General features: G+C 35.2%; 1 protein-coding gene across 1 annotated transcript in view; it reads right to left on the reverse strand.

The window, feature by feature from the left end:
- Nucleotides 1-690: 690 nt before the first annotated feature.
- The window catches only part of LOC140144479 (uncharacterized), a 167,233-nt gene continuing 143,481 nt past the window's right edge, over nt 691-24,442 (reverse strand). Inside the window, 3 exon segments of the mRNA XM_072166289.1 lie at nt 691-1,797; nt 18,445-18,531; nt 23,162-23,182. Coding sequence (XP_072022390.1) covers nt 1,489-1,797; nt 18,445-18,531; nt 23,162-23,182 — 417 coding nt within the window. The 3' untranslated portion in view covers nt 691-1,488.

Raw genomic sequence — 24,442 nt, forward strand, 5'->3', positions numbered from 1 at the left:
AAAATTCCAAGTCTAAGACTTTACTAAAATTGGATCGGAAAATCGAGATACCAAAATATTCTAAGATAACATTACTTTAAGGGGGTACTACACCCCTCGATAAATTTGTGTCTATTTTTGCATTTTTCTCAAAAACTAATAACACACTGGTAACAAAAGTTATGTGTATTATAGGGGCAAGGAATCCAATTACTACACTGGAATTTCAGTGACCCAAGACAAGCGGTTCGATATTTATGATAAGAAATAAGGTACCGCTAAGATGTACCTCATTTCCTATCATGTATGCTGAACCGCTTGTCGTGAGTTACTGAAATTTCAGTGTAGTAATTGGATCCCTTGCCCAATAATATACATAACTTTTGTTACCAGTGTGTTATTATTTTTTGAGAAAAATGCAAAAATAGTCACAAATTTACCACAGGGTGTAGTACCCCTTTAATACTACTGTTGACAAAATATTTTGGAAAAATGTTTGTCCAAACATTTCACAATATACATTTTGACATTTTTAAATGTTGTTGTACGGTAGTGTTTTTCATATAAAATGTTTCAAAAATGTTTAAAATTTAACATTTAAATGTTATTAATGTTTTGACCAAAACCAAAACATGTTTGCTGGAACTACTCCCCACTCCAGAAAAATATAGAATTAATTTTTTGGATAGAAAAATATTATCTATAATCTTGTTTTGCCAAATAAAACAGCTAAATCCTAATCCTTTAGTTAGTCCTAACTGGCAATGAAAGTAAAATTATTTGAATATTTGGTCAATTTTTGGAAATAAGGGCCCGAAACATGAATTTTAGGGTGTTTTTCGACCTTGAACATGAACAAAAAACAAATTAGCAAAAATAACATATAATATTAAAATTATGAGCTAACTCTTACCCTATACTCAAGATTTTGAATGCTTAGACTTGTGCCAAGTCTTCCAATTTTGTGACTACAATTGTAAGAAAACATGCAAAATTGCATTTTCCATTTTCCCTCAAATTGCAAATATATTAAAATTTGACTTTTATTGCCATTAGGATTTGGATTTAGCTGTTTCATTTGGCAAAACAGGATAATATTTTTTTAATCCAAACAAATGAGTTCTGTATTTTTCTGGAATAGGGAGTAGTTAGGTACAAAAATAGTTAGGGATGAAATCAAAACTCGACCGGCGGTCGACCGCCAGTTCCGGGCGGTTCCGTCCGGTTGGAGCCGGTTTCTATTGTTCTAAACAATGGAACGCGGTTTAACCTCAAGTTGCAAACATATTAAAATTTGCCTTTCATTGCCAGTTAGGATTAACTAAAGAATTAGGATTTAGCTATGTTGCATTTGGCAAAACAGGATAATTTTTTTTTAATCCAAATATTTCTGGAATGGGAAGTAGTGCCAATTTTCTGCATTTTTCAAAGTTGACTTTGATGGAAACAAACATGTCCCAGCCGGAGCCCTATACGTCTCTGCATTATTCCGATTCTGTCAAATATTTTTTACTGTACATCATCAGGTAATGCTGCGGATTGCAACGATGTTCTTTCACTCACAGGTCCTGTTCCAGGAGGTGGTGCTTTGGACGCAACAGAAGGACGTCGGGATGGTGCTTCCGATCCTGGTTTGGATCCACCACGACCACGGCCACCACGTCCTCGTTGTCCTCCACGTCCTCTTGTGGCGCCTCCTTTTCCTGCATCCTCCGTTCGTCTATTACCAGTATCATTATTATCAGTTCCTCCTCCTCCTCCCGTTTTTGATTCCAACTTTGTGCATCTTGCGGCCAGATTATCCACAGATTCTTGAACCTGAAATAGATCAAACAGTTTTAAAGTAAGTTTTCAAAGCTTGACACACTGAGAATATTTAAATTGTTCACACTTAGCTGAGCAAAAATTAGGATCCATTTTTTTGGTTAACCAATCAGATCATTTTGATTATGCAATATGTAACTGGAATAAGCCTTTGTCCCATGATGCAATTTGTACTGATGGCAAGTGACTGATGGCCCGGGGGGGGCACTCAACTTTGGAGGTGACGCGTATGTAGGGCTGTTAAGACCCCTTTTCAGCGTCGCTGTCACCCAAAGACCCCATGTTTTTTACGAACACATGCTCTGTCACCCGAAGACCCCTATTATTTCATTTGATCTGTCACCCAAAGACCCTTACTTGTTCAATTTTAACAACAACTTCATTTATCACTGTATGCTTTTGTCACTTTGAAAAAACAGAGAAATTTGAAGTCATTTAGAACTAGAAATTCGATTTTCGAGGTTTCTGTTGCGCTGTTTCGGCTCTCACCCAAAGATTCCATTTAAAAAAAGTTCTCACCCAATGACCCCAGATTTTTTACATTTTGCTCTCACCGAATGCCAAAAATCATGCTCTCACCAAATGACCCCATATTTTTTACATTTTGCTCTCACCGAATGCCCCTTAGTGCGAAAGTGCCAGCCCTGCACCTATATCCATTTCACATTGAAGTGCCCCCCGAGACCGACGGTAGTTTGTTTTAGGCCCGGGTTTTAGGTGTTTCTGTTTGATGTGCTATACATTAATCAATTAAAATAAAACTTACTGTCTACTCCCCATTCCAATAAAATACAGCACTCATATTTTGAGATTAAAAAAACATTACCAAGTTTTGTGAAACATAGGCCTAATAGGCTAAATCCAATCATTCATTTTATAGTACTAACGGGAGATAAAAGAAAAAGTTAAATATTTTACTAATTTCCTGAAAAAAAAGAGCAAAAACATGCATTTTCGGCATTCAAAATCTCGAATATAGACCGAAATTTTGCTCTAATTTTTACCTTTTTATGTTACTTTAATTAAATGATTGGTTTAAGAATGAAAAATGTCTTTTCCAAAATATAGAATGCATAAATTGAAATCAGAGTCTTTGTACAAGTCTCGACTTGAATGTCACCACATATGAAAACACCCTAAAAATGCACGTTTTTGGCCCTTAATTCATAAATTTGGCCAAATAGTGCCAGTTAACTAAATAAAGGATTAAGATTTAGCCGATTCATTTCGCAAAACAGGATAATATTTTTTTATTCAAAAATATTAGTGCTGTATTTTTCTGGAATAGGAGTACTTCATTTATTTATTATTACAATGGCAAGTAAAACATATATCAAAATTTAAGAAGAAACTGAGCAATTCATTTTAAATACCAAAAATGCTGTTATTATTCATAAGCACCCTGCCAGTGCCTAAATGTATTTGTCTAAACTACATGAGTAAAACATGTAACATGGCGAACATACGATAGTAATTTTATTAGTGGACAATTATTTCTATTATTTCACACATTGTGTATGTGCTATTGGTCACATCAAAATTAAAAACTGCATAATTGTTATTATATAAGGTGGAGTGACTTGTAAAAAATAAAATAATAATAACTTACCTTGTGGTCAGCATGCATGCAAACATAGTCATTTTAAAATAGTTAAACCTGACAAAATTACAATGCTTTTCATAATTATCAGAAATCAAAAGAAAAGACACGATTAGGGTTTTTTCAGATTTTGTTGGTTTATTTTGCATACCTTGTGAATGTGGTACTTCATAATGCTGTAGTTTGCAAGTTTCAATCTAGTACTAGATATTAATAAAAAAACACATTGTATTTTCTATTGTCCAAAGTCAATGTCATAACAGGACAACCACATTATGAGATCATTATTATGCTTCTATTCACACCATACATGCTTACATCATTAATAGCATCAAGTTGACATTGAGAACACAATCGATCATTATGCATAAAGCAATTTTCTTACTAATGAAGCGAGGGAATATTTCATCATAATTATTTCTAACACCTCATTTCCTACTTAATCATAATATTAATCAACAATTGAAGTGTTTCTCTTTTTCTTGTTGGATACTGGCCTACACTCTTAAGGGGTCTCATACCAACCTTTATTAGCTTAACCCCTGTTGAAAAGTAATCATGAACTATAATGAAAGACAAAGATAAGAAGACTAGTTTGCGTCTGAGGTCACTGTCAATCAAATTATCTACGATCCTTGAAAGACAAAGATAAGAAGACTAGTTTGCGTCTGACGTCACTGTCAATCAAATTATCTACGATCCTTGACTGGCTAATAGCGCGTATAAGGAAGGTCGATTCATCTGGCTGGTGCCGATCGGAGAAAAGGAATAGCAGTGAATGGCGAAAAATACTTACTCTTACAAGGCAAAAAGCAACTTTTCTAGGCATTGTGGACATGGTGCCTTCGCCAAAAAAAGTTTCCTACTATTAAGACCTAACTTTTGAGATGGTTTGTATGTTAAAAGGTGCAAAATTAACAATAAGGCGCCCGCTTTTACCGCCGTGTTCAGCAACTCATATCATCACGACACTTGTAAACAAACCGTGCTCGGAGTTTGATTGACAGGTGACGTCAGACGCAAACTAGTCTTTTTTTATCTTTGTCTATCATTATACACCACCAAGCTATCAAGTGTGAGAAATGCCGGGGGGTCACTCCCATTGTGGCCTGTACACCATCCGCGATAATAAAAACGCGTAAAAGGGTAGTTTTTCATGAGTAGTTTAGGGTGTCAAAAACATGAAAATTTTTTTGAAAAAAGGGTAGCAAAATTGCAATTGCTAATACGCGAAAATGAAATTTAGGGTATGAAATTTGACGCAAGGAATAAATCCCTGTTTAGGGTGTGAAAACATGCTGTTTAGGGTATCGTTTTAGCCAAGGGTTAAATCCTTGTTTAGGGTGCTTTTCAAAAGTTGATTATCACGGATGGTGTACAGGCCACAATTGGGTGACCCCCGGGGAGAAATGCTATGATGTTTGTCACTAAGAAGTGACAAATTGCAGCTTATTGAAAATGATGTTTTGGTTTGTTACTGTAGTAAACTTTGGTATCAACCAAAACACTCCGGAAGAATGATTAGAACGAAATACGGATCTAATCTGCATATTCTTGGAAAGAATTGCCGACCATGAGACATACATTTTGACCATGCCATTGTGAAAAATGATTCTCATTTTGAGTACATGTGTAAAACCGATAGAGAAGAGTTAAATTGTGAACCAAATCAAAATGTAACAATAAATCGTGAAAGTTCCTGGTACTAACACCATACAAGAAAAAAATTTATTGTCTATGTATGTATAACATATCCAACAGCGATTTTCACTTTAATGAAAAATGTGCAAAATAATACAGATTTGTCACTAATGTACACAAAAATTATATCCAATATAAAAGTTCATAAACAAATAACATAATATATGACATGTACTGACCCAATGCATTTCTCACACGACAGTTGGTGTAGGTCATGTTTCATGTGAGAAAGGTTGCTATGAGACCAGGCCCATAGCCAGGATTTATTTTGTGGGGGTGCTAATTTTGAAAAAGTGGACTTTTTCCCCCAAAATTTGGACCTTTTTCGACTGGGGCGGATTTGGACATTTTTGGACCAAAAAGGCATAAAAAACCTCTATTTTTTTCCGCTCACTACGCTCGTAAATGGGACTTTTTGTGTTAAAAGAAAGGGGACTTTTTGGACCTTTGGCATTTTTTTTGGGGGGGGGGATGCGTATTTTAACGTTGTGATAGTTCTGCTATTTTCAGTTCCCAGCTGCTATTTTCCACTCCAATGATTAGCTCTATTCAGGGAGTTGTTCTTTTTTTAAACATTTTTTTGCAGTGGAAAATGCTACAGTTAATGTTTGCCAAATTACTGTAAAAATGTTGTCACTGTGTATGTCGCAAGGTGAAAATGGCTGTAAGATGTTGAACTATTATAGTTAAGCTTTTTACACAAGTACAATGTTTTAATGAAATGTATCTTAGTTGATTGATTAAAAAGATGACACCCTAAGGGATCTGGAATGAGCGTTTTAAGCGTTTCAACAGTATTTTTTGTGGGACATGAGAGCACATCAGACATATCAAATTGAATTCTGAATACGAAGAATGTCTTTCTGATATCAAATAATTTTCATTTTTTGAAATTCACGATATACCGTAATACATATTTTATGACAAATTATAAAAATTTGATATTTTTCACATTTTTGATATATAACAGTCCTCAAGTAAATTTTATAAATCTAATGATATATTCTTAAAGTGTATGTAGTTGGGAGGAAAAGCTGACGATCAATTGAAAATTTTGGCCTTTCATATTGAAGATATGGATTTTTTTCCCAAAAAGACCTAATTTTTTTGGTGTTTTGGGAAAAAAATCCATATCTTCAATAAGAAAGGTCAACATTTTCAATTGATCGTCGGCTTTTCATCCCACCTATATACACTTTTTAAGTACATATCATCAGATTTATAAAGTTTACTTCGAGTACTGTTAAATATAAAAAATATCAATTTTTAATGATTTGCCATAAAATGTGTATTACATTGCGAATTTCAAAAAATCAAAATGATTTGATATCAGAAGGACATTCTTCATATTCAGAATGCAATTCGATATGTCTGATGTGCTCTAATGTCCCACAATAAATACTGTCCAAACGTTCATACCCCATCCCTTAAATACAGACCTCATTAATTAATGTGCAAATCAAAATACTTGTTGAAAGAACAATCACAAAATAAATATATATAAATATTTTCTCTAATACATAATGTACAGTAATGAGAAGCAATTAATGGATATTTATACAAGTAAAATACAAAAATGTCATAAAGACAATGTACAAAATATTGAAAGTCACTTTTTATGTCTTGCTGTTACACATGTGTTTTCTACACTCAATAAACCACATTTTAAGACACCAAGGTTTATCTGCTATGTAATGTTTGTAAGTAATATCATTTCAGTTTCGATACTTTTTTCATTCAGGCTGATATTTCGTAAGTAACAATGATAGTTTACCCTTGATAAAGATTCTTTCAGGATTGAACGCTTATGCCACATCATTTTAGATTAACACATGCTATCACAATACTGCACCTGATGAAAATGATGGATCTAGTTATTCATAATGAACAAAAAGAGCTTTAGTTTCTGGTAAACTTAGTCTATCAAATTTTATTGGGAAAATAAAAAATATTCTTCCTAGATATCATTTACATGGCCAAGAACTAGCAACTGAAATTTGATTTTCTATGCTTTTTAACAATGGCAATGCTCTACTAAAATGGATCACTGGTAATAAGCCATAAAACATAAACCTTCATTCATGATGTGTATGCTACGTATCTATCATATGTAAATGTATCATCACATAGCATGTATCATCACATAGCTTAGTGCTTCGGATGGCACTTTAAGCCGTCAGTCCCGTGTACATGTATTCCTGACATTAATGCAGTGTGCACGTTAAAGAACATCACAGGCTATTCGAAAAGAGCAGGGGATCATCCCGGTACTGTTGACTGTACTTCAAAAATACACTCATCTACTCTAGGTTCCAGAGTAAAAAATAAGTACAGCTTGTCTGTACGCATTGTGATAATACTCATACATATGAGGGAGGCACTAATAAGGAAGAAAGAAGAAGAAATTAATTAATAGGATATTCCAGTTAAAATCCATACACCCCCTGTGGAAAAAATGCCCATATATGGCACAAGAAGTAATTAACTGAAGATTCTGCCAGTAACTTAAAAACAGTGACTGTATCATAAATATAAAATGGCAGGCAACCAAATATTCTCTATAATAGTCACACATAAATTAGCAAAGATTTGCATTACATATCAGTTTCACTCAGCTTGTCACATATTTCAAATCATTCAAACTGATGGTGGTAAACAAAATAATGCAATGTCATCACTTCTATATTACAGAATTTTGCAAAGACCTTTTGTACTAGCTGAAGAAGAACTAGGTCACGCAATGCTACACAGATTAATTAGTGAATGAACTGATTTGATTCCCGGGGATTTGATGATGACGTGTTCAATTAGCCAATCAGAGTCTGACTTCATGTTTACACTGTATCAGGCAGTGCGAAAGGTCTTTGTAAATAGTGTAAAATGGTTAAATACAACATAGTATAAGGGTATGTTGTCAGCAGTGTAATACTATTCAGAGGATGATGATAGGATTTCATCACTTGTCTCAGTCATTACCTATGACAATTTTATGTTTCTTTATCAATCCCTATTTATATGAAAGGCAAAATGTGAATTTGAAAGTACCTATAGAGTTCCAATGCATGTATATGAATAATAAATGGGTCAACCCACTTTAAACACATTTGGCTTACGTATCTAAAAACATAGTTCACAGCCCAAACATATTCCCAGGGTTCATAAGAAATGTGTGCTTTCAACTTCAAAATCGTCCTTTTGATGATGGAAAGGTTGGGATGTGGGGAAGAGGCTGTCAACCCCGGTGGGTTCAGTTTGTATTTAAAGGTAGGACATATGACCGTTCCAGGATTTGAAAATGACCCCCTATGTCACAGGGAATCGAGGACATTTGTGAAATTTTACCCCCTATTTTGCATGAAATCAAGGAAAATTTGCCCCCAAATACACCCCCTATTTTGATCATTTTGAGGACGCATTTTCATTTCACCCCCTTATCACAGGGAATTGAGGACATTTTTTCTGAAAAATTATCCCTATTTTTACCATTTCAAGGAGGATTTTGAATTTTGACCCTATTTCAAGGGGAAATGAGGACAATTTTTTTCGGAAAAAATACCCTATCAACTACTAAAAAAACGGACAGAAAAATACAAAAAACGAAAACTGTAGCGTTAAAATGCGGATGAAAGTCTTAGAAATACACCCTATTTTTCATTACAAGGACAATTTTGTTCCAAAACGCCCCTAATTTGGACAATCGCGAACAATTTTGTCCTAGAAAATTCCGCGGATATTTCTTGAAAAGTACCCTAATGGGAACCATCATGCGTACCCATCGTCAGTGAAGACTGAACCCACCGGGCTGTCAACACACTATCTTTCAGTATAGTACACTTTAAATTTTAACTGATTACATCTAAAAACATGTCATCTTCTATTACTGTATTCAAACACACTTCAGAGAGATGCAGAGACAAGTTTTATTAGAATACCTGTAAGCAGTCCTGTACAATGATTTTATAAAGTCGATAATATATTATCGAGTACAGCTCATGGAGGCAGCCATTAGCAGACCACCCATTGTCAGATGGTTGGATGATTTTCAGCTGCACACACAAATGAATAGGAGAATTTTGAAAATGAATCATGACTTTTTGATAAACTGCTTACTGCAAAAATTTTGAGCAGCGGGCGACTCTAAATTTCACATACAATGCACAAAACACCCGGGACAAAACAATATTTGTAAAAACTTTGTCGAGAGATAAAAAAAGTTATCGAGAGGATTTTCTGTAATATTGTTTTAAATTAGCACAAAACACAATTTTCTAAGCAGAAAAATGGCCACAGTTACTATCTTGCCATTGAAAACTACAGGAAGACCACCGTAGAGCTTCAAGCCACATGCAAGACATCCTGGTGCCAACTGTAAATGGCTGCGCCCATGTGATGTAAGTCGATAATATATTATCGACTTTATAAAATCATTGTACAGGACTGGTAAGAGTGTCTTAATTAACAGTACGGTTTGATGCATTTCATGATAGTGAGGTGATCTTTCTCTTCTGTATTTTCTTCTACAATGCCAAAATTCTCACTTGATTCTGATATATTTCAAAGTTCTGGAGTGAACTAGACCTAATACAGAATGGTTACCCACATACCCGAAGACAATAATTGTGCAAGTCAAGTTTTTATAATCCAAATCAAGATTGCTAACCACAGCTCCCCATTGCAAATCGCATTTTCCAATGTCACCGACTATTATAATTTCATAATCGGCTTCAAATTCTAAATAATAAAATACGTTTATTTGACCAGGGTAGTTATAAACATATTCTAGGTAATACCCTTCAACATTAAGTATGTACTTATCGTATTTGGATGACAATAAATAAATAAAATAAATAAATAAAGTTTTCCAGATCTTAAAGGATTCGAAGCGCTATATTTCGCTGCCATGGTGAATCATCACAATCAGATCACATCAATTAGGCCTGTTGCAGCAGAACTGCAGCACAAACCTATCTGCACTTAGATTGTAACATACACCAATTATATGTGCAGCTCCCCCTAAATTTCATTTGGTGAAAGAAGTTTTTGATAACCAAACAACTCGATTTCCGATTTTTGAAAGCAGGAGGAAACCGGGAGAAACCGGAGATCCCGGAGAAACCTTCGAGAGCAAGCATGGAATTGGGATAAACCAAATGCACATACAGGGCTTGGGCATGGGCAGGGCTTGAACCCAGGACCTTAGTAGTGCAAGGCGAGGGAACAACCGCTGCGCCAACTCGTTCTCCCAATGACAATGTCACCCACCATTGTTTGCATAATATCTATGAAGTACACAAATGCATATAATATTACACAAACTGAAACACTATTTTGACGGCTCTACACACAAAGCCTCATGTCCATTTTGTGAAAAAGATATTCTTTCTGAAAATGTTGAAACCAATTTGGACATGGGGTCTTGTGTATCCAAACCCTCAATTTTAGTCAGTATAAAATATTAAGCAAGGTGGGTAAACCAGTATAAAAAATAAAGCACATGACAATTGTATGGAATGAAAACTTAGCACAATATAAACTAATAAATAAAATCTTATATACATTAATACATATATTTTACGGAATTGTGATGTGGTACGTTTGACCTGATTGCATGATTGCTGAGTGAAATCACAAAGATAGAAGTTGGCCATACAGAAATATATACCGTAGAATTCCTAAACTATATTACAGATACAGCAAAAGCAGTGGTGGCAGCAGGAATTTTTTTCAGGGGGGGGGGGGCAAAGTGAATTTCAGGGGAGGGGCAAATTTCCAATTCCATGGGCAATTTCCAATTGCCCCTCTGCAAAGGTCAGAGGGGCAAAATCAAAAAATTTTGCGACAAATTGCCGCAAAAAGTGGAAATTTTGTAATTTTGGGTTTTTACTGGGGAAGGGGGGGCAAGAGTTCTAACTAGGGGTGGATTTACCCCATGCCCCCCTTCTGTGGTGCCCCTCCCCCCTGTGGTGCCACCACTGTCCAAAAGCCTCATCCAAAAGCCTAATCCTGACAACCCAGGAGTGGTTTGGTTGGAGCTGCATTATGAGTTGTCGAGCCTAACACCACTTCAGTGGAGGCACCCAGTTTACTTGCTGGTGTTAAAAACTCCCCTGAATACAAGTCTGCATTGAGGTAGGCTTACATGACTTTTTTCAGATTCTTTTGTTTAAAGCAGACCAAGTCAAACTTACCACATCAACTCCTTTTTGTTTACTACTATTTAAGACCTGTTACCACACAATGAGTAATAACTTTTTTTTTTATCACAATGGCAATAAGTCACCTTGACTCTTCGGCAATTTGGTCCACTAAATATGACACAAGAAAGGAACGTTTCAAGGTCCCATATTTTTGGCCCAGTGAGTTAGACCCTGAGTGTCCCTTCCTATCAAATAACATGATTGTTTGAATGTGGGTCACATGCCTGTCCTAAACATTGATATACATCCAGTTAATCGCCTTGCTGAAAACATGTTGGAAAAAAAATATGGAAAATTTCACCAGATATGCCGCATGGCCTTTTTGTTACTTTGGTCAATAACAATCATGAATGTTCAAGTAAATAAACATCATTTACTTAACGCGGCTGTGTACTCTAGCCATTGTTTCTTTCTCAAAATTGAGTTTTTATGATATGTTTGTACCTTGTTATGTTTTTTATAAATACAAGGAATGAAAATCCAGATTTGTAAACTCCAACTGCAATATTTTAAGGATTTTATTTCCCTATTCCACTCGTGTTTGAAATTGAAAAGGAAAGAAAATCTTTGTTGTACCAGCAAGGTACACGCCATAATAACTCATCGCGTTATGTATCGCGCAATTTGTTAACGCACAAATACGCTGACGCACACGCCGACGCTTATCTGCATCGCCGGCGCATCTTATGGAAACACCACGGAAGCACTGATTTCACAAAAACCTAGTGTTCAAATGGCTCCGTTTTAGCTGATAAAATGTGGGTTTTTCAAGTTCTTTCCCCGATTTAAATATCAAGTTATGAATGGATTTCGCTCAAACTTCTCAAGGGGCTGTGGATTTACCCGATGTTCACGTAATATAAGTTACAAAAACGAAAACTGTCGCATTCTCCTGTGAGATTCGATGAAAGTGCAAAATGTGACCACTTTAAACTTCAACGGCCATTATTTCAATGTTCATTTTCTCGGTAAAATGACGATTTAGGTACACGATAACTCAATAAATACAGCATCTATAGGTAAGCAAATATGATCATCGTAAAAAAGCATGATCGACTCAAGAAACGGTTTTCTCATTTTTTTATATTTTGGTCTATTTCCGATTTTGGGCATCATTTTGTGCAAATAGGCGTTTTTTGAATTTTAAAAAGTTCATTTTGATGCCTTATATGGTCAATATCTCAAAAAATAAGGCCAATATCAAAAAAATAAAAAAACCGTTTTTGGAATGGAGCCTCAAGATTGAGCTAAAAACAAAATAAAATATTTTGGAAAGAGTGTTTTTTTGTTATGATGTACCTAACAAATATTGCCAAAAACTCACTTTTTGTGATTTTCTTCAAAATTGTTGTTTTTACCCCAAATCTGTATTTATATTAAGATTTATTGATGTCTTGCCTTCATAAAAATGTATACTTTTATATGTTTTATGCGAATAATTACAAAGTTATTGCACTTTTACTACATGCATGTCTGAGAGTACACAGCCACCTTAAATACAATTGACAGCATCGCTGATTTTTATGCCTTTCATTATAAATGCATCAACTCTAAATTGGGAGATAAAAGTGAGTTACTTCTCATTCTGTGGGAAGAAGTCTTAATTCGCCACTTGCACGGTTCCGCCATTATGCACTATGTGCGAGGAGAGCCTCGAACTGGCAGAATACATGAATGGGAATTGAACCAGTCATAACATTCTGTGTAAAGTTACGTAATTCGTCCTTTCATGTATGCTGCCAGTTCGAGGCTCTCCCCGCATATAGTGCATAATGGCGGAACCGTGCAAGTGGCGAATAGAAAACTTTGGCCCTGTTAATATGTATAGCCTATAAATTTACAGATGAATACATGAATATGCACACACTTCACAAAGGCACATACATAAATAGGCACATTGGGCTTAAAAATAGGTACATGTAGGCACATCAGGGCAAGAATTTGGGAACAGCCTATTTTGGGAACAGTCTGAAGTGAGATTAGTTCAAAAAGGGGGATAAAGTTAGGGTTTGAGGCATTTTAAGTTAGGATTAGTATTAAAGTTAGCATAGCGTTAGTGTTAGGGATACAGTCAGTGTTACGAGTTGTTTAGGAATAGGATTACGTTTAGGTTTGGGATCAGCCCAGCAAACAAAACGTTTTTGACATCATTTGCAAAAGGTTAAAAAAGCAAAAACTTTTTTTTAATGATATTTTTAAAATGTCATAAAACGTTTAAATGTCTGGTTATATAAAGGGTATATAAAGGGCATAAAACATTTTAATAACATTAAAAATCATTTTTTGATAACCTACTGCAAATATTTTAACATAATTTTATTTGAGTGTTGACAAAATATTTGACAAAAAATGTTTGCAAAAAATAGCTTACAATAACATATTAAAATATTAATAATATTTTAATATATTAAAAATAATTTTTGTAGTGTGTTTTCATACAAAACGTTTTAAAACGTTTTAATTGCCTTTATAGTATAACCAGACATTTAAATGTTGTTAAAAATGTTTTTACCTAAACCAAAACCCAAAATATAACTTGTTTAAAACGTTCTTAAATCGTTTTGTGTTTGCTGGGAGGATTAGTTTATGGTGAATTAGGGGTAGGGTTATGGTAAAGATTAGGCTTTATAATGACTCTTTATTGGGTTTTTGGACTAATGACCCTTCAAACTCCTGACCTGTAATCAAGATTTTTGGTATAATTCTGCTTATCGGTGATAAGCATCGCATTTATGTAAATCAAATTTTCCTTTATAAAAATCACATTCAATTACTCCACCCTATGTAAACTTCAAAAATGAGATTTGTTAGGTCAACACATTAAACCTACAAATCTAATACTGGTTACTACTGTTATGTTAGGCACTGTACCTATACAAATTTTATCTTACACTTAAGATAGATGCACATATTTCAGACTAGTTGTGAGTGGAGTCTTCTTCAACATTGAACAAAATATATTCAAAATATGATAAATTGTGAGTTAAAAAGAATGATTATCTAAACTTCAGTCAAAATATGCATGTTTGAAATACATCTTTTGAATTCCTGATTATACAACCTTATGAAAGCAACTAGTATAAGTGACAATGGTTCAATGCTTGGTAGGACCCTTTTCCAAAATAAATAAATCTCCTTTCCTTAGCCATCTAAAACTTTTTGGGCTATTTTAAAACAGTTTAACATGAAAATAGTGGTCCATTTGCTCATTTTTCTGTCTTGATTGGGGTGTACCTCCACAGCCTGATGTTTGTGTGTATGTGTTTTATACAATTGCCACAAACACTGTGTTTTCCATTCTGAGCAGCAATTGTCAGTTTTAGCTGTAATATTTAAGTAACATAACCAATTACTGAGTACTTTGGGTAGTATTTTACAGCTATAACATTGATGGCACGTCTACATAATACTAAGGTGGTCCAAAAACACAACAGAACAAAACAAACACATCTTATTTCAGCAAAGTTACATTCTGTCGCTTAGCCTATCTTACTTTGTTTGTGCAAAGAAAGTGTTAGCTTTCTATTATTGAAGACCGAGTTAAAAAGACTAGTTCGCGTTTGACATCAGGCCAAAGGCACGGCGTGATTGGTTGCTGACTTGTGCAGTATGGCATTTTTGGTCTGGTTGACAGGATGTCATACGCAAACTAGTCTTTTTAATTTGGTATTCAATTATATCATTATTTTATACCATAAAAAGTTCAGGTAAAATGTTCCAAAGTTGCCCATTTCTGATCCACTCTGACCAAAGTAAGAAATTTTGACAATTTGTCATCACTATCTTGCTCAGAACTTGAGCTTATATTGAAATCCCTAAGTCTCTGTCATATTTGGTTGCAAAGTTATGAACTTTGTATCTGTCCTTTCTTAAATATTTACTGTTGTTCCTTTTGTTGTGGCGATATATTATTTTATATCCCGTGCCTTCTATTTTCATTTATTTATTTAATCAAAATTATGGTGTCATTCACCCCGAGTGAGAAATCACTCTCTCGTATCATTTCGATTAGACTATCGTAAAACGTCACAATGGTCTTTTGTAAACAGAGGTCTTGTGGACGACGCAAACTGAGGTTTAGTTTGTAGCTTGTAGCAGTCACTCAGGGAGATAACACCTCTCTATAAAATCTCCGTAAAGGCCAAGATGTGTGGACACAACTTAGTTTAGAGCGAGAACAATTCTCGCTAATTATTACTTTGATAATGGAATTTGTTCTACTCCCAGTTCACTTGTTAGTTTTAATATAAAGTTTCATACGGAATGAAGATGATGTAGTAAGGTAATAAATAACTTAAATATCAGTAAATTGTGGTTTTGATTGTCTTGATGTTGGTGTGATAATATTCGTGCTTGGCTGAGTCTGAAAGCCTAAATAAGACCCTGGTCGAACCTCTAGTTCTATGGAGAGATTTTTATTAGCGCCCATACCAATGCCAAATCTACGATGAAGAGCCGAGGAACAGAACTACCAATCTGAGGGACTAGCCAAGACGAGTGAACCAAGACGCATCTATCAAGCCGTGTGATTTATCCTGGTACCTATCTCGCCACCTAAAATATTTAGCGAGTCCTATTCCCAAAGCTCTTTATTAGACTTTTTACCTAAATCTCAATTTCATTAATGCTGACTTTGGCCTGATTGGATCAGATCCCAGATTGTGTCACATTATTCTTAAATTTCTTTGTTACCATATTTCATCCCTTCTCGTAACCTATGACTTTGTGACCCTTAACCTGAACTTCCTCCCCCACTGCCATCCTTTGATCCACTTTTCCCATCACTCTTAGCTGAGGCCTGTGACCCCCGTCGACTTCCTCCTTTTTTATCTTCCTGTTTGGGACTCTTCTTTCCATCATCCTTTTTGTCCTCTTTGTCCTTGTCCTCTTTGTCCTTGTCTGGACTTTTCTTCCCATCTCCTTTGTCCTCTTTCTTTGAATCATCCTGTTTGTCCTCATTCTTAGGACTCTCCTTTTTGGAGTTCCTTTAGCACTGGATTTCCTTGGGCTATTTTTAGCACTTGATTTTCGACTACCTCTTTCCTTTTTAGTACTACTTGTTCGACTACTTGATGGTTCCTCACGTTTTGGTTTGTCTTTATTCTTTTAGCGCCTCTGGGTCCACTCTGGATTGCATGTCTTCAAAGACGGCTTGAAGATCATGAATCTCTTCACGCCGCTGTTTAAGGTGCAGAAAATTAAAGTGAACACACAAACACGCATGTTAAAAGTGCAGGCACAGCAAAATTACATACCACAAAAATTTGTTCATAAGCATATGTGCCTAATATGTTGCTTGGACAAGAACAATTTTTAGGGTAGTTTGTTAGACTTGCTCATATTTTTCTTATAATTTACAAATATCTGTGTTACAGATATTTATAAATCAACAGAAAAAAAAGAAAAAAGTTTAACAAACTACCCTAAAAATTCTCATTTCTTGTCCGAGCAACTCGTTAATAGGTACATATGCTTATTAACAAAATGTTCAGTTGTTGTTAATAATTATCAACTTGATTGATTAGCAGCATATTCAGGAAATCAGACAATTCTGCTTCATTTTCCCCCACCCAAACTTAAACCCAAACGGATTCACAACTTATTGACTCAAACTTAGTAAGTGAAAAAAAGTTTTGTTTTTTTCACACTTTCAAAACTCCCTCCTTCCATCACAATGGATACTCTATTCAAATTGAAAATTGAGAACCAATGATTAAATTATAAATTAATTTGCCTTTTTCCACCTAGCAAATGAATATGAGCAGAACTGGGCTAAACATTTTGTAAACTTCAATCAAGAACATGCAACAACCAATCTATTTATAAACTAAGAACATCCTCAAAAATTATGTGAATGAACATAGTGCAGGTATAGAAAAATGTCTATTTCCTGAACACATCATCTAATGTTGATGTTATTACTCTTAACTCCTGTCAATAATATGCCCTATATTTCATTTATTGATCACAATTAAATTGCCATTCAATGAGTAAAGTTCACTGAAAGATTTGTCTTTAACTTAGCAAATTCAACACAAACACACCTATCAAACTGATCAAAAACTTTCCAAAATCTATGACAATTTGCTTCTAGAAACACCTTCCAAAAGGTCAAAAAAGGACATTGACTACAAGAAGTAACGGTCATACATCTCGCATACATACTCTGAAATGTTTTGGACAAAAACGAGAGTGTTGTTGACTAGTTTCAACTTTTCTTTGATGATCAAAAACAGTAATTTGTATATTTTATGAGTAAGTAATAAATTCAAGAAACACCTGTTTTGATACTGTTTTTATCCACAAAGGTGTATTTTAAATATGCTATTAGGACTCGTCCAATCAACAGATTATTGAAACAAAAAACATCTTGAAAGTACACAAAAACAAAATTTGTGCCCACAAATCAATCAATCATCTTCCTCATACACATTGGTGTAGAGAACAAGTTTTTGATCACACATAATGTGAGTGCATTGTTATTGTTAAGCACGCCATTAACTAAAGACAGCCAAATTAAAAAGTGTCCACTGGTTCCATCCCCATTTATTCAGAGTCTGATGAGTTTATGGCAAAATAATTTATATAATAATTTTCTATACACTTTCCTTCGAAGGTTGATACCAAATTTGATATAAAAAGTTTAATCATCGTGAGCATAGGAAGCATTGTTCTAAAATTCGTTCAATTTTAAAAATGACATAGGGAGTTGTATCAAGCGGCGGAGCTAGCGTGAGTGTCAAGAATTACGTCACATGAATAGGCCGGAAGGTTAATTGATTATAAACCACCTCTTCTCAACATCTACATGCATCCAAGACCCCGCTCTTTTAATTTTGAGCAGGCAAGTGTACAATGATTCCTGTACGGGTTGCTTCGGGCCACATAATAAACTGGTACCATGCATTGGCTTTTGCGTGGACAATTCATAATTTATCAAACAACGGTTCCTATGCTCACGATGACTAAACTTTTGATATCAAATTTGGTATTAACCTTCGAAGGAAAGTGTATAGAAAATTATCATATAAATATTTTGCCATAAACTCATCAGACTCTGATTAAATGGGGATGGAACTAGTGGAGACTTTTTAATTTGGCTGTGTTTATATTAGTAGATTGTATATTCACACTGTAACTTACACTTCTAGTCTCGGCTTCAATCTTCCTTGCAAGATGCACACGGACTGTCTGTACACTTGTCTCAATCTTTGACACTTGTTCTTTAAGCTGTAAAATAATTTGTAGGATAAGAAATAGTACATTAAGAAAGTACAGGGTTGGTGATTTGTATTTCAGAAAAGAAGAATTGTTGGTTAGTGTTAGACTTCTCCGTAGTCCACTTGCCAATTGTGCATACTCTGGCTATTACATTTAAGCTTAAAACTCTGATTCAATTATTTGTGCACAATTGATAGATTTTCACATGTGATCTTTTCAGTCACCGTACTCCCTCTGTTTGTTAGGTTCCCAAGTGGACTACTGACTTTGACTTGCGGTTTACATTTTTAACAATTTCTGGCCTAACTAACTAAAATTGGTCATGATGTAATGCATCTTTAAATGAATCTGGCTTGTGATTGGTCGCCCAGATCTCGTTATTGTTTAAATCCTCCCGGTATGTACAATTACCATTAACTATACATGGTACACAACAATGCGGCGCTTTTGTGCTGGCGCGAAAGTTGGTGGATGAATGTACGCATCTAGCGCGTACTGTACCACCATGCTTAGTCTTGTGGTTAGATTTGATTGATAAACAAGTATGGTTGACAGTGTGTTTTAGAGAACGAAGTCCCGGGGTAAAGTTCTGCTTAAAAGTGAAAGTACATAGTCAATTTTTAAATCGGGCTTTTGCAAATAATAAACTGGCAGATTCTAAAATTAGAATTGTTCAGTATTGAAGTGCCATTATAGTTAGGCCTATGCCATTATGATATGTTGCATTCAATAATATAAGCCTACGTATACTTTACTTCTACTTCCATTTTATACTAGTATTTTGATGTAATCAGTATAATATCGAGTTCAACTGAATGCGTTCATCATGATTAATAACATATTTTTATTTATTAAAAATTGACTATGGCATAGTCTAGGTTAGTGTAGGCATATTAACTTAGGCTAAAAAAATTGTTATGTCTCAAAGCCCACACATGCGTTTCTTTTTCTTTGCATGCGTCTATGTCACCTGAAACAGCAAATTCACTTTTTATTTCCTTTTTTTTTTTTTTTTTTTGCCGTAAAATCATGAAATTTTGTGACAAATTTGGAAGAAAAGTTACTGGATTCGACACTCGCATTTGCTTAGGTATAAAACAATTGATATTTGTACTTCAATTGTGTAAATCAACCACAATTTTATGCAGTGTATTTTTGAACATTCGAAAATGACATCTTAATTCAAAATTAAGTTTAAAAAAATCTTTAAATAAAAAATAAAAATCTTTAAAAAAAAACCCCCTCATTCTGCATTCGTTTTTGAGACTGCCATGGGCTTTGAGACATAGCATTATTTTTTGAGCCTTATGGAGCAGAACGGGATCATCTGGAAAAATGGATAAAAACTTACAATGTGCATCTTTTGTTAGGCTTATTTAAGATAAAAATTCACCTGTGCGGTCTTGCATAGTCTTCTGCCATGCCGGGGTGAGGTATATAGGATATCTCATTTATAATCATCTAATTAAATATTGTCATTTTTTGTATTACTTTGTCCCTACAGAATCATTCTAGAAGGGGTGTGGAAAGATTTTGCATTCAGTTTTAATCTGGATATCTGACCCTGTAACCACGCCCGTACGCAGGGGGGTATCCAAAAAGTCCCAAAAGTTAAGAATTTGCGAGCGTAGCGAGAAAAAAAAATCATGTTTTTTAATGTTTTTTTTAGTCAAAAAAGGTCCAAATTTGAGGGGAAAAGTCCACTTTTCACAAAATTGCTCCCCCTTTGGAAAAAAGTCCACCTTTTCAAGATCAGCACCCCCAAAAAAAATCCTGCGTACGGGCCTGCCTGTAACCTCCATTGTCAAGTTTCAATTCTAAAGGCACACCTCTGAATCCACAAGATCTCTAAAGATCTGAACACACTAATGCTGATTTGCAGCCTACTCTTTGGCACAGACCCAAGTCAGTCTATAGTGCTTTATGCAGTTGGTGACATTAGTTCGCTGAGACACCTGCTATTTTGAGCACAAATCTATGCAGCGTCATGAAATGCACCCTTGTGTACATCAGTGCTTGATGTCACTGACTGCACTTGACCAGGGAAGTGCCTCTAGGCACTTCCCTGACTTACACTATAAAGACCACTGCAGTCACATTCAGTGCAATAGCTTGTTTTTGCAAAACAGGAAACCAGGGGGAAGCAAACCAGTCTTATTTCATTTCCTTCAGAATTTGAAGAAGCCAACTGATCAGCACAAACTTTGTTTTTCACAAAACAAGTTGGTCATACTCAGTATTTTTTACTCAAAAACAGTAAATCTCGAATGGAGACAAACAAATCTGTAAAACTTAGTTCATCTCATTGCTCTCTTAATTAAAGCACTTCGTATTAATAGGACTATAAATAAACATAGTAAATGTGCAAAAACTGGATAGCATGAGTAATGTCTATTTATATATTATGCAGGACAGATGAGGGCAGTATTATGCACCAATAACACATATCAAACACTACAGTTATCTTAGTGCATTTTTCTCAATTTGTACATGTTTTAACTGAGGACTTCTTTGACACATAGTTTAGCTTGATCAGAATTCATAATATGGGTTCATATCCTTAATTAGATCCGAATCCGCTCAGACTCTGCTATGTTTGTGTGTTGTAATGGGTTTTGCCGTATGTCAATTAAAATATAATTTCAAAATGCTACCAGAAGTGTGCTATTTCAGTCACCATGTATGACAATCCAATTTGACAGACTTCACAAAGTCTTATTTTGTTGGTTCAAACATATGTACCCAGTTGTTATATTGTATATGTTGGTACTCTCCATTCCAGAAAAATCAGCAATAATGTTTTTGGAATTAAAAGAATATTATCCATTTTGCCAAATGAAATATAGCTAAATCCTAATCCTTTCTTTAGTTCTAATATTTGACCAATTTTTGGAAATAAGGGCCAAAAACACACGTTTTAGGGTGTTTTTCGCATGCTGTGACAATCAAGCCCAAAAACTTGTACTAAGACTAATTTCAGATTATGCATTCTAATTTTTGGAAAACACATTTTCTAATGCCTTTTATAACCAATTATTAAAATAAACATAAAATAATAAAATTATGAGCAAATTCATAGCCTATACTCAAGATTTTGAATGCTTAGACTTGTGCCAAGTCTTTGAATTTTGTGACTGCAATTGTAAGAAATCATGCAAAATTGCATGTTTTTTGCCCATTTCCCCTCAAATTGTAAAACAATTACAATTTGACTTTGATTGCCTGTTAGAACTAAGGATTAGGATTTATCTGTGTTTCATTTGGCAAGACAAGATAATATTTGTTTAATTCCAAAAAACTAGTGCTGTCTATTCTGGAATCAGGAGTAATTAATTACGAAAATAAATAAGTATTATGTATCCAGGGTTATAGCCACGCCAGTCGGCGCTGGTCGGGGGTTACCGGCACTAAAAAACACCCCAAAAAACCCCAACATTTTTGGGGGTATACCCCCTAGCCTATTCCCTGATCCCTCATGTTCGCTAAAAAGATTGTGCCCCGAGCCAGCACTCTAAAAACTGGATAGTAAAATTAGCCGGCACTCAACTTGGGCTAGCTATAACCCTGTATGTATCCTACCCATGACCATCAGTTCAGGATATAAAGGTCTCACAAAAAGTAGCTCAGTCATTATAACTTTAATTATTATATTTGGTATTTGGAAAGACCATAATTTTTTTAAATTAAGGTCATTTTGACAGAGTAAAGATAATGGTGGGTTTTAAATGTTTAGTAACCACTGATTGCTATAAATGCAACTTTTAGATTCTGAGTTATTTCCTTTAAAAACACTGCTGTGTTGTTAAAATGTGGCAAACAGGGTATCAAAATGCACAAAACCATTTTATGTTAAAATATTGTGAATACAATTAATAAGTCTCAAGCTACATGCATATTTATAATGGCTAAATTACTTTTTGTAAGGTCTTTACATTGGTTCTACAAGATGCCATTAATGTAACTGATTTTATTCAAGAGCAGATGTTAGTTCAAAAAGACAAAGTTATTTATACATTTGATTTAATGACATTATTTTGACAAAATCTACAACCCTACAAAACACAGAAACTGAGCATGTACGCACATTTAAATAAATAAATGTAGACATTTGTATAGCGCTTTATGCCGTAAACAGCCTCAAAGCGCTTTACATTTATTCCGCCGTCATTAGAGTATGTCGGAACCATGTTTGCAGCCTACAATTGGCGCAGGGTTCATCAGTACAACGACTGTGACAACCCCTAACAGCTTCCAATTGCACCTGGGTGGGTGAGGCAAGCGAGGTAAAGCGCCTTGCCCAAGGGCGCAACACGGGGGTTGGATGGGAACTCGAACCCATGCACATCAAGCAAGCTCTCAGATCATGAGTCCAAAGCCGTAACCACTGAGCCACCGTACCCTATGCTCACATGTGTGCACCCCTCCTCTCACTTGTGTGTGTAGACATGTATACACACCCCTGTGCACCTATCATGCACACACCCACCCCCACAAACCCCAAACAGATGTTAGCATACCTATATTTACCATGTACTGACATAATAAACTAGTCATTAAAGTAAGAAAATTAAATTGTAAAGAAAGAATGACATGTTATGAGAGGAAAAGGTGCAAATAAGTGGGAAATAAAGCTACAAACCTCATCATGTTTTCTCCGTTGCTAGCATGTCAAATAAAAAAACAACAAAAAATATGGGTATGGTGGTGGGTGAACATATATTAAGCATAAAATTACAATCAAAAGAAAAGCAAAAAGCAACAATTTCAAATATTATGGTAGAAATAATAATTATGGAATGGTGGGGATGAAAACAACATTATATATGTGACACGATCTGGTCCATGGGGGCCAAAGGAGGCATTTTTGAAAATTGAGTTACTATAATTATTACATTATACATACAATAGGCTATCATTTACTGAAAGCACCAAATACCTAGCATACTTGGTTCTAAAGTTATGAAGTTTTTTGATGTCTATTTTCTTATGTATTTTATTGCTTTTCAGGGGTGGAATTTCGTTAAGTGCCACAGGAATCCAAGTGGATTCACGCAGGAGATTTTTGCGAGAGTCCATGGATTTCCGCAAACAGATTCCCGTAGTACAATCTTGCGGGAGTCCAAAATATATTGGCAAAATTTGTTCACCAAAAGCGTCTTCATTGTACTCAAATAAATAGTTTTCTCTTAAATCGTCCTCCCACTTCATTAGTCTGTCCTTTGATATTGCTTTACCGGTACCCGTCTTGCTAGCCATTGTCACTCCGTCAGAAATGATCAAAAATCAGGCCAAAAATTGTTTAATTTAACACATTCCAACGGGCGGTAACCTTCCAAACACGTGTGATTGGCGATTACAGCGTGAGAGCGCAGAGTGCAATTTTGACAGTCGTAAACATTTACCACAAGATCCGATATACCCGGAAGTGAGCACACAATTTCGGCTTTTTATTTCTTATAAAAAGAATTATGGGTAAAATGGGCGAGGGGCTGGCTTTGCAGACTCAGGTCACAGTGCCGTCGTGTATAGAAACCAGTTATGATTGGCTGTTGTGGATGGGTAGATATCCAATCACTGCATTGGTTAGAAACTTTTATTGATTAATCGGTAGTATTGATTAATAATTGGCTTTGTTGTTAAAAATCAGCGTTGTGTTTTCGCGATGGCGAGTCGGTGTTTAACAAAAATTTGCCGAGTAAATGAGCCGATCAAGCATGCAAGTTGACTGAAGGGATTTCCAGCGCGAGTCCACATGGACTCGCGCAATAGGACTTTTACGGGAGTCTCGGCGCGAAATTCCACCCCTGCCTTTTTTACTCCATATTTTACCTTTATCTCAGTTTTAAATTTGCCGCCTTTGGCCCCCATGGACCAGATCGTGTCACATATAAAATGAACAAAAGTCGCAAATAAACCATCC

This window comes from Amphiura filiformis, unplaced genomic scaffold, assembly GCF_039555335.1.
Source record: "Amphiura filiformis unplaced genomic scaffold, Afil_fr2py scaffold_58, whole genome shotgun sequence".
Lineage (NCBI taxonomy): Eukaryota > Metazoa > Echinodermata > Ophiuroidea > Amphilepidida > Amphiuridae > Amphiura > Amphiura filiformis.